This window comes from Musca domestica, unplaced genomic scaffold, assembly GCF_030504385.1.
Source record: "Musca domestica strain aabys unplaced genomic scaffold, Musca_domestica.polishedcontigs.V.1.1 3, whole genome shotgun sequence".
Classification (NCBI taxonomy): Eukaryota; Metazoa; Arthropoda; class Insecta; order Diptera; family Muscidae; genus Musca; species Musca domestica.
This window is the reverse complement of record NW_026712299.1, coordinates 8,902,551-8,917,360: the sequence shown is the minus strand read 5'-3', so window position 1 is coordinate 8,917,360 and position 14,810 is coordinate 8,902,551. Positions and strand designations below refer to the sequence as shown.

At 37.9% G+C, this 14,810-nt stretch overlaps 1 protein-coding gene across 2 annotated transcripts; it reads right to left on the bottom strand.

Annotated features, from left to right (window-relative positions):
• Positions 1 to 4,924: 4,924 nt before the first annotated feature.
• Positions 4,925 to 14,145, bottom strand: LOC101899489 (salivary glue protein Sgs-3). 2 transcript variants are annotated; one of them, XM_059124530.1, is made up of 4 exons: positions 13,892 to 14,145; positions 7,932 to 8,363; positions 7,365 to 7,883; positions 4,925 to 5,280 (listed from the first exon to the last, which is right to left on the bottom strand). In XM_059124530.1, the coding sequence occupies exons 1-4, from the start codon at positions 13,941 to 13,943 to the stop codon at positions 5,069 to 5,071; spliced, it is 1,215 nt and encodes a 404-aa protein (XP_058980513.1). In that variant the 5' UTR covers positions 13,944 to 14,145; the 3' UTR covers positions 4,925 to 5,068. The 2 variants fall into 2 exon arrangements, with proteins under 2 accessions (XP_058980513.1, XP_005187590.2); XM_005187533.4 differs by having other exon boundaries at positions 7,365 to 8,363.
• Between the last annotated feature and the right edge of the window lie 665 nt (positions 14,146 to 14,810).

The following is a 14,810-nucleotide window of genomic DNA, read 5'->3' as shown; positions in this document are numbered from 1 at the left end:
CTCCATTGCGAAGTTCAAATGCCAACTTTGAAACATTTCCGGTAAATAATGTCGCTTAAATCATTAAAATACCGCAAATTGGGAGGTACCATGATATGGGGGCTACACGAAGACGTGGACTTGCACAGACAATTTTCTGTCTTAGGCTGTATCATTTGTTGCGAACTTCAAATACCAAATTTGAAATAATTCCGGTGAATAATGTCGCCGAAATCATAAAAATACCGAATATAGGGAGGTACTGATATATGGGGTCTATACGAAGATGTGGACCTGCACAGACAATTTTCTGTCTTAGACTGTAGAATCCATTACGAACTTCAAATACCAAATTTGAAATATTTCTAGTGAATCATTTTGCTTAAATCACCAAAATTCCGAAAAAAGGGAGGTACCATTATATGAGGGCTACACCAAAACGTGGACCTACATCACCCATTTTCAATATTAAGAGTTTTGCGAACATTTGAGAAAAATTTTATGAACTTACTTCATTTTGTTCGGAAGCTAGAGTGATTTTCACAGACGGATAGATGGACAGACGGACGGACATCGTTAAATCGACATAGCATTTTATTCTGATCAAGAATATATACTTTGTGGGGTCTATAATGTGTATTTCGAGGTGTTACAAACGGAATGACAAACTTAATATACCCTCCATACTAAGGTGGTATGGTGTATAAAAATATATATCGGAGCCGATGGAAACGTAAGTCCGAAATTCACTCCATTTGCGCTGATATTAAATAAACCTGAAATCGCAATAAGGATATATATGGGAGCTATATCCAAAACTGAGCCGATCTTGATAAAATTTGGCAGAGGTATTTTCAAGCTGTATAAGATATCTGGTACCAAATGTCATTGTTGTGGAGTGTATATTACGCAATTGAGGGACTTAAAGATCAGATCGGATGAAACATATATATGGGAGCTATAGCTTTTTATATAGCCTCGATATACATCTTCATCCGATTTTAAGGTTATTGCTTACCATATATCATATATATATCAATATCAGCCCAAATTGAGTAGAATTTTTATTATTCAAAAACATTTTACCATTCGGTGAAACTCGATCCGGTATATCTATGGCTCCAATAAATATTTTCAAATATATTCCTTATCGAAGACATATTATGCACTATACAGCAATGTGGTTTGGTTCATAGCTGGTGTGATCTACTTCCCATAAATTCCCAATATAAACTTTTTTTGTTGTTCTACTAAATATGCATAGTGGTGTAGGTTATCATATAGTAAGCCCTGCCCGACTATTGACCTTTCTTTACTGGTTTTTGCACGAATTATATTCCAAATGGTGATTTTTTGTGAATATCGTCTACCCTGATTATTGTAGAATAATAGTAAAGCTTTAGCTGAAGCTCTATAAAAGCTTCGCTAAATATAACACTTATATACCACATTGCCAGGGTACAGGGTGTTTCAAAATTGACGAACAATTTTCCCAAGTTTACAACCTAATTTAAAAGGATGACACATACTTCAACACTGGACAAGGGCGAATAATTCGCTTTTTTTTTGGAGGGGCCAAATTTTCGCAATGATAAGGCTCTTAAAAAACTACGACTACAAGGCTAAGAACTATTTCTCGAAGATTTTGATGTATTGATTTTTTATGTTTTTTTTTTTATTCACGTGAAAACGCAAAGTGGATATCTCGGTACAACCCTGGACCAGCGATTGCACTGGAACAGGAAAAGAAGATGGATGCAATCATATTCTGATCGAATCCACTTGTAAGAAGTTAATTTACATGTAATGATAATAACAAGTTAAAAAGCAGTAAGTTCGGCCGGGCCGAACTTTGAATACCCTCCACCATTTGGAACGAATTTGAAAATTTTCAAAAAATAAAAGCCTTTAAAAATTATGTTAAAATTTTAAAAATACTGAATATAGCCGTTATATTGGGGTCTATAGGACGTGGACCTACATAGGCATTGTTTGTCATAAGCCATTAGCATATTCAAATTCGAAACTTGAAATAAACGGTGAATAATGTAGCTAAAATCATCAAAATATCGTATATAGGCAGGTACCGTTATATCGGAGCTGTGCGAAGAGCTGGACCAGCATAGACAATTTTCTGTCACAGGCTGTAGCATCCATTACGTACTTCAAATACGACATCTCAAACAATATCGGTGGGTATTGTACCTAAAATCGTCAAAATTGCATAGACAATTAATTGTCGCAGACTGTAGTTCCCATTAAGAACTTCAAATACCAAATTTGAAACAAGTCCGCTGAATAATGTCGCTAAAATCATCAAAATACCGAATATCGGGAGGTACCGTTATATGAGGGCTACACGAAGACGTGGACCTGTACAGATAATTTTCTGTCTTAAGTTGTAGCATTCATTACGAAGTTTAAATACGACATCTCAAACAATTTCGGTTGGTTTTCTATCTAAACTCGTCAAAATACCGAATATCGGGAGGTACTGATATATGGGGCCTATACGAAGAATTGGACTTGCATAGACAATTTTCTGCAACAGACTGTAGTTCCCATTACGAACATCAAATACCAAATTTGAAACAATTCCGGTGAATAATGTCGCTAAAATCTTCAAAATACCGAATATCGGGAGGTACCGTTATATGGGGGCTATATGAAAACGTGGACCTACATAGCCCATTTATGAACTTAACCTGCGAACTGAAAAAATAAACATGTGTGCAAAATTTTAGATTTTTTATCTCAATTCGTTCGAAAGTAAGCGTGATTACACAAACAGACGGACGTACATCTGACATGAGTATTTCGAGGAGTTACAAACGGAATGACAAAGTTAATATCATAGACCCACTGACCTCCCTTCTATCACTTAGTAGGTCAGAGGTAGGAATTGCTATACATTGTCGCAACCTTCATAGAGACAAACGACGACTAGTCTGTTCAAGTACGGAGGGTAGCGCCTGGTCATCAAGGTATCTATCGATTCCGCTGGCCAGAATTATCTTCAGTCACGCGTGTAGATAATCCTGCACTTCGACACAGGATGGTTTCGATTCCGTCTAACGCCGCTGCAGTAGGAGGAATGAAGCAGCAGCTACTTAACATCATTCAGATTAATCTGCATCACTGCAAAGCGCCTACTGCCTTACTTCTTCTATTCCCCACGAAGGCAGAATTAAACATAGCTCTGGTCCTAGGCTGAGGAGTAAACGGTATATCATGAAACAAGAGCTTGAACTTCATCTTCCTTGGGATGGTTGTCGTAGGTTACATAGGGAAGAACCTGAATAGCTAATATTTCACCTTAGCAGCCTTCCTCGACATCGAGGATGTCTTCAATAATGTCACGCTTGAGGTAATTCATAATTCTCTCACAAAACTGGGTATACCACCCCTCCTACTCCTCGTTGAGTGAAGTGATGTTATTTTCAGTAGTGGAATAGTCAATTGAAGCATCGGGGAGTGCTCCGTCAGAAAATCGGTCACCACTACTCTGGTGATGAATGATATATTAAATGATCTGGAACTAAACAGAACTAAAGTTGTGGCCTGCGCTAACAACGTGGTTCTGCTGATTGCTGGAAAATTCCTGCAAATTATTTCAGACCTAATGCAGGGAGCTCTTGTGAAAAGATGGCACGCGGCAATGCGTTTTGCGTGAACCCATCTAAAACTGAGCTCGTTCTCTTCACGAGGAAGCGGAAACTCCTAGAGTTCTCGCCACCCTTGCTGGATGGAGTCGCATTTAGTTTTTTTCTCGGAAGCCAAGTATTTCGGTACCAACGACTAAACTGGAAGAGGAATATCGAGAAGCGCGCACTCTACTCTTGCAAAAATTCCTTAGCAAAGAGTTGGGGGCTTAAGCCGCATATCATTAAATGGTTATATGGGTCAATTGTCCGCACGATTCGGAGCTATGGAGGGTTATTTTTCAGACACTTTCCAGGAAAAGCTTCTTGCAACAAAAACATTGACAAAGACCAAAGAGCAGCAGTTTTTCTAATTACAGGTGCTTCAGGAACACACCCCAATCTGCACTGGACACCCCACTGAACTTGGAATCCTTAAGTCTATTTGTAGGATGAGACTCAATCATTCATTTGGACACCCAGTCATTTTCAAGTATGTGGAGGTCGGGTTATAGCCATTGACTATATATTATTTAGACTAAACTTCGTATTACTGGACATCCATACACCCAGCATGGACATCTGGACCCGGATCAGTTCATCTTTAAGTGGTATAGTCGTCTATACCGGTGGTTCCAAGATGGAAAGTGGAATGGGCGCATGGGCCTTCTGCAAAAGCCTGAATATCCGGATTCACTGCAAACTAAATAACGAGTGTGACGTATCTAGGTAGAGGTCTTTGCCATAGAATTGCTGAAAAATAGAATCAATGAGCGGAACGTTGGCTATTTACAGGGTGTGATAAAAATTCTGCAACAAATTTAAACGCCCTAATTTTTATTATTTATTTTTTTGAATGAAAGCAAAAAATGTCGGAAATAGCATCAAATTTTGGAATAAGTTTAGATTTGTTCGAATTGGTCACCTTTGGCACGAATTATGGCCTTCAAACGGGCAATGAAAACGTTACACGCTGCCCGAATGTTGCTCTACGGTATTTTGGCCCATTACCGGCGAAGGGCTTGCTTGAGGTGATCGTGGCAAGGCGTGGTTCTAAGTCAGTTGATCTATAGATTGAGAGCTCGGCAAAGCCACCATTGTCAATGAAGAGGCTGTAATGCCTCCATGAAAAATTGGGCGTTGATCTCAAAAAGGAGATGACGAAATCTGACCTAAAACTTGTGGTAGGTTTATACGCAGGTCACTGTTATTTAAGAGCTATGACTTCTAAGTGGGTGGGGGTCGACGATATTGTTACCTCTTCCGTTAGCCAGAAAAATTAAATGAATAAAAAACGCTTTCTTCTAAAATTATCCTTTTTTTAATTCTTTCTCGTCTTTCTTACATTTCTACACACAGATTTGGTTAAACATATATATTTACAAACAAACATTCGGCACATTCGGCGGAATGGCAATTCATACAAACTATATTCATTCTCATGGAGTTCACATCAGAATTTGTCGCAGTACCATGACAAGGACCATGGCAACAATGGATAGCTGAATAGAGGCGCTGGAGTTGCATTTGTCGCTCATGCAAATTTGGCAACTTTCGATTTCGACGCCATCGCCAGCGTTGCTCTTTATGGCATCACAGGCTCCCTGGTCGACGGGGATTTTGACGCAGCCCTTCTTCTTTTTGGGTGCAGAGTCGCCTTCTGTAAAAAGTAAGAGAAAAAAATTACAAAATTAATTGAGGGATACAGGATTGAGGGATACAGGATTAAGGGATACAGAATTATATGCTGGGTGAAATGAAATAACTGCAACCAACTTCAGACTGCTGTCATGTCTAAGCCACTCGTCCGACAGCTATTAAAATTATTCCAGTGAAAGCTCATTATATTGTCTACAAGCGTACAAAAGTATTTTTGTGAGAATTGTCCAGAAAAAAAGTTATTCGTAATGGAATTTAAGCGTGACAGTGCGATTTCTTTATATTCGGCTGGACAACCACAAGTGACTATCGTTAGAGCACTCCATCATTTAAATGTGAATAAATCTTTTGTGTCTCGTACCATCGCTCTTTAACGTGATAATGGTAGCGTAGCCCGAAGTCAAGGAAGTGAGCGGAAGAAAATAGCAACATCAGCAGAAATGGTTCGAAAAGTAAAGAAGCGACTTGATCGAAACCCGCGTCACAATGGCCGAAAAATGGCTCGTGAGCTAAACATATCACAATATTCCATTCAGCAAATATTGAAAAATGACCCGAGCTCGGGGTAAAGCCATTGAAATTCGAAAAAGTGCAAGAACTTACGCCGCAACTGAAAGAAAATAGACTCAAAAGAGCTAAAGAGTTGCTTCGCTTGGCCGAAAGTGGTGATCTCCGAATTAGGTTTTCTCCGATGAGAAAACATTCGTTGCCCAGCAGTTTGTAAACGAAGAAAATGCTCGTGTTTACTTGCCAAAGAGGTCAGCCTGAAATGTGCACCTCACGTGTGCAACTCAAGCGCCGGCCATGGTGATGGTGTGGGCCGCCATAAATGCTGATGGTCGCTCTCCGCTCGTATTGATCGACCGTGGCATTAGAATAAATGCCGAATATTATCGCGAAAATATTCTGGAGGGTGCAGAGAGGAGGGTGTATTAAAGCCTTGGGCATGCAAACATTTTGGCCGCAGATCTTGGACATTCCAACAGGACTCAGCACCATCGCACTCTGCACGCGCCACCTAAGAAAGGTTCCTCGCTTCATTTCCAGCGCACAATGGCCACCCAAAAATCTCCGGATGCAAATCCGTTGGAGTATTGTGTCTGGAGTATTTAGGAAAGCAAGGTTGACACTAAAAAATATCAAAGTTTCGATCACCTCAAGCAAGCGCTTCGCCGGGAATGGGCCCAAAATAGCGCAGAGCAACATTCGGGCAGCGTGTGTCGGTTTCATTGGCCGTTTGAAGGCCATAATTCGTGCCAAAGGTGACCAATTCGAACAAATCTAAACTTATTCTAAAAATTTGATGCTATTTCCGATAAATGTAAAATGTAAATCTACTCTACCCTAGATGACCTCCGAGGCCATCTACTCTACTGTAGATGACCTCTGAGCCCATCTACTCTACTGTAGATGACCTCTGAGGCCATCTACTCTACTGTAGATGACCTCTGAGGCCATCTACTCTACCCTAGATGACCTCCGAGGCCATCTACCCTACCCTAGATGACCTCCGAGGCCATCTACTCTACTGTAGATGACCTCCGAGGCCATCTACTCTACTGTAGATGACCTCCGAGGCCATCTACTCTACTGTGGATGACCTCTGAGGCCATCTACTCTACTGTAGATGACCTCTGAGGCCATCTACTCTACTGTAGATGACCTCTGAGGCCATCTACTCTACTGTAGATGACCTCTGAGGCCATCTACTCTACTGTAGATGACCTCTAAGGCCATCTTACCTTACTGTAGATGACCTCTGAGGCCATCTACTCTACTGTAGATGACCTATGAGGCCATCTAGTCTACTGTAGATGACCTCTGAGGTCATCTACTCTACTGTAGATGACCTCTAAGGTCATCTACTTTACTGTAGATGACATCTGAGGCCAACTACTCTACTGTAGATGACCTCTGAGGCTATCTACTCTACTGTAGATGATCTCTGAGGCCATTTACTCTACTGTAGATGACCTATGAAGATTATCTTATTGATCTCGTAGGCCATCTACTCTACTGATGTGCCTTCTGAGGCCATTTAGTCTACGATTCGAAGATGTGCTTAAACAGTTAATATCCTCTTACCTTTATATTCCACAGTGTAGCAAGCGTATCCGGTACCATCTGGTGCCGTCATACGTCGGCTGCGCGAAAGTGCCCGGTAATTTCTAAGCAAAATTGCTGCGCCTGATTGAGTTTTAGTCTGAGCTGGTTCTTCTGGCGCTTTGACTGTAGTTTCTGGGGCGTTTGCAGGTTGTGTGGTCTCAATAGGTTTTTCTGTCGTTCCAGGAGCTTCTGATGGTTTCGTTGTGGTACCTGTGTCTTCAGTACCAAGAGTTGTTGTTGTTGTTTCTGGAGCTGTTGAACTGGGTGACGTTGCTTCGGGTGCTGGAGTTGTGGTTTCTGGAGTTGTTGAACTGGGTGATGTTCCCTCGGTTGTTAGAGTTGTGGTTTCTGTAGGCTTTGTGGTTTCGGTATCTGGTGGCGTCGTTGTGGTTTCTTCAGTTGATTTAGTTGAAGTTTCTTGAGCTCCTGGTGTTGATGTTTCTCCGGAAGTTTGGGTTGTGGTTTCTGAACCGGGTGGGGTGATGGTTTCTCCTGGAGCTTGAGTTGTGGATTCTGAAGTGGATGTGGTGGTCGTCTCTCCTGGACCCTGAGTTGTGGATTCTGAAGTGGATGTGGTGGTCGTCTCTCCTGGACCTTGAGTTGTACTTTCCGTACCCGCCGGCGTTGATGTTTCTCCGGGACCTTGAGTTGTGGTTTCTCCCGGAGCTTGAGTTGTGGTTTCTGTACCAGCTGACGTCGTTGTAGTTTCTGTACCCGCTGGCGTTGTTGTTTCCCCCGGAACTTGAGTTGTGGTTTCTGAACCTACTGTCGTTGTCGTTTCCCCGGGAGTTTGTGTGGTGCTGTCTGTACCCGCCGGCGTTGATGTTTCCTCTGGTTTTTCGGTTGTTGGCTCCAATGTTGTTGTTGGTGTCGGAGTCGAATCTTCACCGCTATCGTAGCATAATTCAGGTTCCATTGTATCCAAACTGTTGCAATCATCTCCGTCACAGGTGTAGCAATGCAATGACTCGCCAACAACTGGTAATTAATGTGATTTTATGTTTCGATTTGATAAGAAGGAATGGGGGGAGCAGGAGGAGGAGGAGGAAGAGAAAAGAAGAAAAGAAACAAAATAATTAGAAAATATTTTTAGAAGACATTGTCATTAAGACAAGAACGATTGCTTCGAACGATTTCTAACAACGCCATCCCAACCGATATTACAGATTTCGTAACGGAAATGAGTGGCTGCCTCCATTCCCAGGTTCGTTGTTATCATGAAAATTATCCAATGACTGTTGATAACGGAGAATTGTGGGCTGCATATGGAGGTCAAATGATATTGCACCAAATAACAAAGGGGATCTTTTGACACATATTCTTTTCAAGGTCTATAAATGTGGATTTTTTGATTTTTTTGAAAACTTTCAGATTTATAACACTAAGCAATAAAAATAATAATTACAGGAAACCCCACAGATTATGAACGCAGGATTTCGTATATATTAAAAACACATATTAGGGTCAAATCCGTACTTTGTGTGAGTTTATGCAAAAATCTCCAACAATGCAACATGTTAGAAGAATGACGTCAGAGACAATATTATTCCTCATCAAATTTCACTATGAGACACCGCAGAAAAGATATCTCTATTTCTATTACATAACAAGAATATATTGGCATCAAAATCACAAAAAAAAAAAAAACTGTAAGTTCGGCCGGGCCGAACTTTGAATACCCTCCTCCACCATTTGGAATAAATTTGAAAATTTTCAAAAAATAAAATCCTTAAAAAATTCTGTTTATATTTAAAAATACCGAAATCCCCGGATACCAATCCGTTGTACTATTGTTTCTGGAGTATTTTGGAAAGCAAAGTTGGCGCTAAAAATACCAACGTTTCGATCACCTCAAGCAGTCGCTTCGTCGGGAATGGGCCAAAATACCGCAGAGCAACATTCGGGCAGCGTGTGACGGTTTCATTGGCTGTTTGAAGACCATAATTCATGCCAAAGGTGACTAATTAGAACAAATCTGAACTTATTCTAAAATTTGATTATATTCCCGACAATTATAGCATTTGGCTTCGTTGCATTTTTATACCCTACACCACAAGGTGGTCTGGGTATTATGTCTTTGTGTATTTGTTTGTAACAGGTAAAAGGAAACGAGATAGACCCATAGTTCCTTTTGTTGATCTGCATAGAATCACTTTCTAAGTTGATTTATGCATGTCAGTCCGTCTGTCTGTCCGTCCGTCCGTCCGTCTGTCCATGTATTCTTGTGAACAAAATCCAGGTCGCATTTATTATCCGATTGAAATGAAACTTTGCAAACAACATTTGTTTGGCCCAATGACGAACCCTATTGAAATTGGAGATAATCGGTAAAAATTTAGATATAGCTCCCATATATATCTTCGTCCGATTTGCCTTTTATTGTGCACCAAACGTGTAATATCAGCCCGAATAGTATGAAATTTTGCACATACAACCAAATTAGGCCTGAAAATAAGTATGCCAAATTTGATCCAAAACGGTTCAGATATAGCTATAGCCCCCATATATATTGTTCATCCAATTTGTTATTTTTGTCCTCCGCAGCCGTAATATGCACTCTGTAACAACAATATTTAGGAAAATATATCAAATGCAGCTCAGAAATACCTTTGCTAAATTTTATCGAGATCGGTTCAGATTTGGGTATAGCTCCCATATATAACTTCGTCCGATTTACCCTTTATTGTGCACCAAACGTCTAATATTTGCCCAAATGGGATGGCATTTGGCACATACTGCCGAATTTAGTCTAGAAGGTAGTATGCCAAATTTGGTGAAGATCGGTTCAGATATAGCTATAGCTCCCATATATATTGTTCATCCGATTTGTTGTATTTGTTACCTACAGCCGTAATATGCACTCCGTGACAACGATATTCAGGGAAATATATCAAATACAGCTCAAAAATATCTTTGCCAAATTTTATCGAGATCGGTTTAGTTCCCATATATATCTTTATCAGATTTCAAATTAATCTCGCACCAAATGGGTGATACAAGTCCGAATTTAAAAGATACAAATGCTTCGGCATATTTAGTCCTTTGAATTTTAAATTATAATTATAATCATAGGGTGTATGATTGAATTCTCCCATAAAAACTTTTAATAGTTATGTGGAGCTCAACTAAATTAGCAAAGTGGTGTAGGGTATCATAAAATCGGCCCCGCCCGACTTTAGGACTTTCTTTACTAGTTTTATGTCACCCTGTACAGTGGAAATAGAGATCTCTTTTCTTTGATGGTTTAGAATGAAATTTGATGTAGAACATTTCTACCTCTGACAGTTTTTACAAAAAAATGAAGAGTAAAGAGAGATTTGTAAATGTTTTAAATTAACGGAAAAACAAATCAAACATATGATTTTCACTTGTAGTATATTAATTACGAATGTAATTTTCATAAAAACTATTGTTCATACATATAATGTTTATTCCGAGACTTATAGTAAAATGCTGTGTAGAATATTTCTTCTTTTAATACTTTCCGCGTAGAATGAATTTTTATGTTACTTTTAGGCGTCAAATCGAAAAAAGAGCGAGTAAAGAATTATCAAAGAAAATTAAGATATTTTTTCTGTTTTTTTTTTTTTGGCACATTGATGAAAATATTTTTTTTTTTTATATAGAATGGAAATAGAGATTTCTGTTCCGAGGTGACTTATAGTGAAATTTGACGAGGAACATTTTTGTCTTTGATATCACCCCTCTAAAATAATGCTTTGTTGGTGATTTTTACAGAAACTCACATAAAGTACGGCTTTATCCTTAATATGTATTTCGAATATATACGTATTCCTGGCGTTTAGGTAAGATTTAGGCTCTTGATATCTTCTGGAGCCTGTAGTAGAATTTTGTGGCGAATAATTTTGTAGGGTATTTTAGGTTGTTACGACCCCGTTTAGAGTGAGTTTTTGATAATGTTTTGAAAGAAGAACCAAAAAGACCCCATTTATGACTCACTTGAGGGGTAAATCTGCTAGCCAAAATAATCCTCGTGTTATTAGCTGTAATATTGCCGAAGACACTATATATCAAAAATCAACGGGTTCCACAGAATCTTATTCCGAAAATTTCCAAAAAATGTCGAAGAGGGTGGAACTTACGCCAGCTCTATTTGGGTTATATTTTTAGCTCTACTTTCTAATCGGCTGAATATCGCCCTTTAATTATTGAAAATTGGAAGATTGTCGCACAGTGTAAAGAAATATAATAATTCCCAAATCCGTGGCAAATTGTGTTTTTTTTTTAATATTTTCCAAAATCCCACTTTCGTAATCAGCTGAATTTGGCCCTGTAATTATTGCAAATTTGAAGTTTGTCGCACAGTGTTATCAACGTGGATTAAAAAAAAAAATAATTGTCAAATCCTTGGCAAATTGATATTTTAAAAAATATAAATTTTCCAAAATCCTACATTCATAATCTGCTCGTTTTTTGTAATTATTTGAAAAAAATTGAAATTTGTCGCACAGTGTTATCAACGTGGATTTAAAAAAATAATAATTTTCAAACAATTGGTAACTAGATTTTTTTTAAATATCTAAAATCCATCAGCAACAAAGTTAATAACGGAAATATTTTTAAAGACTATTGGCAACCTGAATTACGAAGGAATATTTTTAAAGGGCTTCGGATTTTTGAACGATTTTTATATCTTCCACCATTTGTCATTCCGGTTGTAACACCTCGAAATATACATTTTAGACCCCACAAAGTATATATATTCTTGATCTGCATAAAATTCCATGTCGATTTAGAGATGTCCGATTTAGAGATGCCCGTCTGTGGAAATCACTCTAGCTTCCGAACGAAATGAAGTAGGTTGATAAAATTTTACTCAAATGTATATTATGTTTGCAGGACTTTTGGTATTGAAAATGGACCATGTACGTCTACGTTTTGGTATAGCCCCCATATAACGGTACCTCCCGATATTCGGTATTTTGATGATTTTAGCGACATTATTTACCGGACTTGTTTCAAATTTGGTATTTGAAGTTTGTAATGAATACTACAGCATATGACAGAAAATTGTCTGTGCAGGTCCACGTCTTCGTATAGCCACCATATAACGGTACCTTCCGATATTTTCGTTAGTTTGATGATTTTAGCGTCATTATTTATCGAAATTGTTTCAAATTTTGTACTTGAAATTCGTAATGCGTACTACAGGCTATGACAGAAAATTGTCCGTTCAGGCCCACGTCTTCGTATAGCCCTCATATAATACTAGCTCCCTAATTTCGATATTTTGGTGATTTAAGCGACATTATTCACCGGAAATCTTTTAAATTTGGTATTTGAAGTTCGTAATGGATACTACTGTCTAAGACAGAAAATGATCTCGTCAGGTTCATGTGTTCGTATAGCCCCCCACCTTCCGATATTCGGTATGTTGATGATTTAAGCGACATTATTCACCGGAATTTTTTTAAATTTGCTATTTGAAGTTCGTAATGAATACTACAGCCTATGACAGAAAATTGGCTGTGCAGGTCCACGTCTTCATATAGCCCCCATATAGCGGCATCTTCCGAAATTCGGTATTTCGTTGAGTTTTGCCACAGTTTTCCACGGATTTGCCTAAAAATTGGTATTTGTAGGTCGTAATGGGTTCTAGCTCCGGTGGCGAAGCATTGTATGTAAAGGACCACGTTTTTGCATGGCCCCCATACAATGGTATCTTCCGATATTCGGTATGTGGATTATTTTAGCGACATTATTCACCGGAATTGTTTCAAATTTGGTATTTGAAGTTCGTAATGGATACTACATCCTATGACAGAAAATTGTCTGTGCAGGCCCACGCCTTCGTATAACCCCCATGTTCGGTATTTTGATGATTTTTAGGTACATTATTCACGGATTTTTTTTCAAGTTTCGCATTTGAATATTGTAATGGCTTGTGACAAAAGTTGCCTATGCAGGTCCACGGGGTTCTATAGACCCTATTATAACGGCTAAATGCGGTATTTTCTAAATTTTAACAGAATTTTTAATGAATTTTTTGTTTTTTTTTTTTTTTTGAAAATTAGCCAAATTCGATGGAGGGTATTCAAAGTTCGGCCCGGCCGAACATACTTATTTACTTATTTTTCCATAACATAAGGTAGTTTTTTATTGACACTTTTTGATTATTATTTTTATTGTTTTTATTATTTATTTTTATTTTTTTTATTATTTATTTCTTTTTATTATTTATTTTTTTTTATTATTTATATATTTTTTTTATTGTTTATTTTTTATAAAAATATTGTTTTTAATAAATCTACGAAGAAATCATTTCGTTGGATATTTTTTATTAATTTTTTCGATATTTTAATTATTTTGGTTTTCAGTTTAATTTTATTTTAAAAATTTTTCACTTTTCTTATTTTTTGAAAAAAAAAAAAAATTTTTTTAATTTTTCTATAATCCAATTCATTTTCAATTTCACATTGCATTTAGTCATATATATTTTGTCTTAATTTCCATATGTTTTTATTTTTTTTAATTTAATTTTTCACCTTTGCTGTTGGCAAAAATTGCCACAAAAAATAGCACCGCCAAAAATTTCATTTTCACTCAGCCTTAAACCGTTTAACGTCTTGTGGGTGGATGGGTGAGTGGATGGTTGGTTAGTGCGACACGACCAAAATCTATTTCTCCGTTTCGAATTCTTTTACCGCGCTACGAAATGGCTTTGCCGAGAAATAAAAACAATATCAGTCGATCGTTGTGCCAGCACTTATAAATTGTTACTAACAATTAAATGTTTGTTAACATGGCCTTTTATCAATTCTTGCATTTGGCCCGATAGCATCCATGGAATCGCGACTCTCAAGGCTCTGCTCGAAACGCAACATATGGGGGAATGAGTGCTATTTGGTTTGATTCCACATCGAGTCAATGAAAAACAAAAAAAAAATATCAGGTGGGGTGTGAAATGAACCACTGACCGAAAGGGGTGGGGGGAAAAGCTGAATAACGAAATTTTGCAGATAAGCCGGTATGGGGGAATATTTCAATATACATTGTTTTTTGTAGATAAACAATAATATCGATAAATAGCTATGGCCGGAGATAGCTATAACCCAAAAAAAAGTTGAGGGTTTTTTTTTACCGAATTATAGTCAGCTGCTAAATCGTTTCATTGGATAAGTGCTTTTCGCTAAACCAATTTCCTGTGTCTGTGGAGGTAAATATGCTCGAAAATTTGTCATATGTTTAGACATAATTCGTGCAAATAAGGGCATGTTTACGGGGATTATTTTTTATTTGAAGATGGAAAGAGATACAATTGTTGTTGGGGTGAAAATATGTTATAAATAACTAATGAATAAATAATTAAATAAAAATTGATAAAGTTATAAATAACTTAGAAAAGTTCTTTCTACTTTGTCAGCGAAAAGTCCACCCTAAAATTTTAGAAAAGGAAGACCTTTT

What these genes read in the sequence shown, in the direction of transcription:
- LOC101899489 (XM_005187533.4), bottom strand. Translation starts at nt 13,943, where the DNA reads ATGAAATTTTTGGCGGTGCTATTTTTTGTGGCAATTTTTGCCAACAGC. An exon ending in AATTTTTGCCAACAGCAAAG is followed by an intron (nt 8,364 to 13,891) that starts GTGAAAAATTAA and finishes ATTAATTACCAG; the next exon opens with TTGTTGGCGAGTCATTGCAT. An exon ending in CTACACTGTGGAATATAAAG is followed by an intron (nt 5,281 to 7,364) that starts GTAAGAGGATAT and finishes TACTTTTTACAG; the next exon opens with AAGGCGACTCTGCACCCAAA.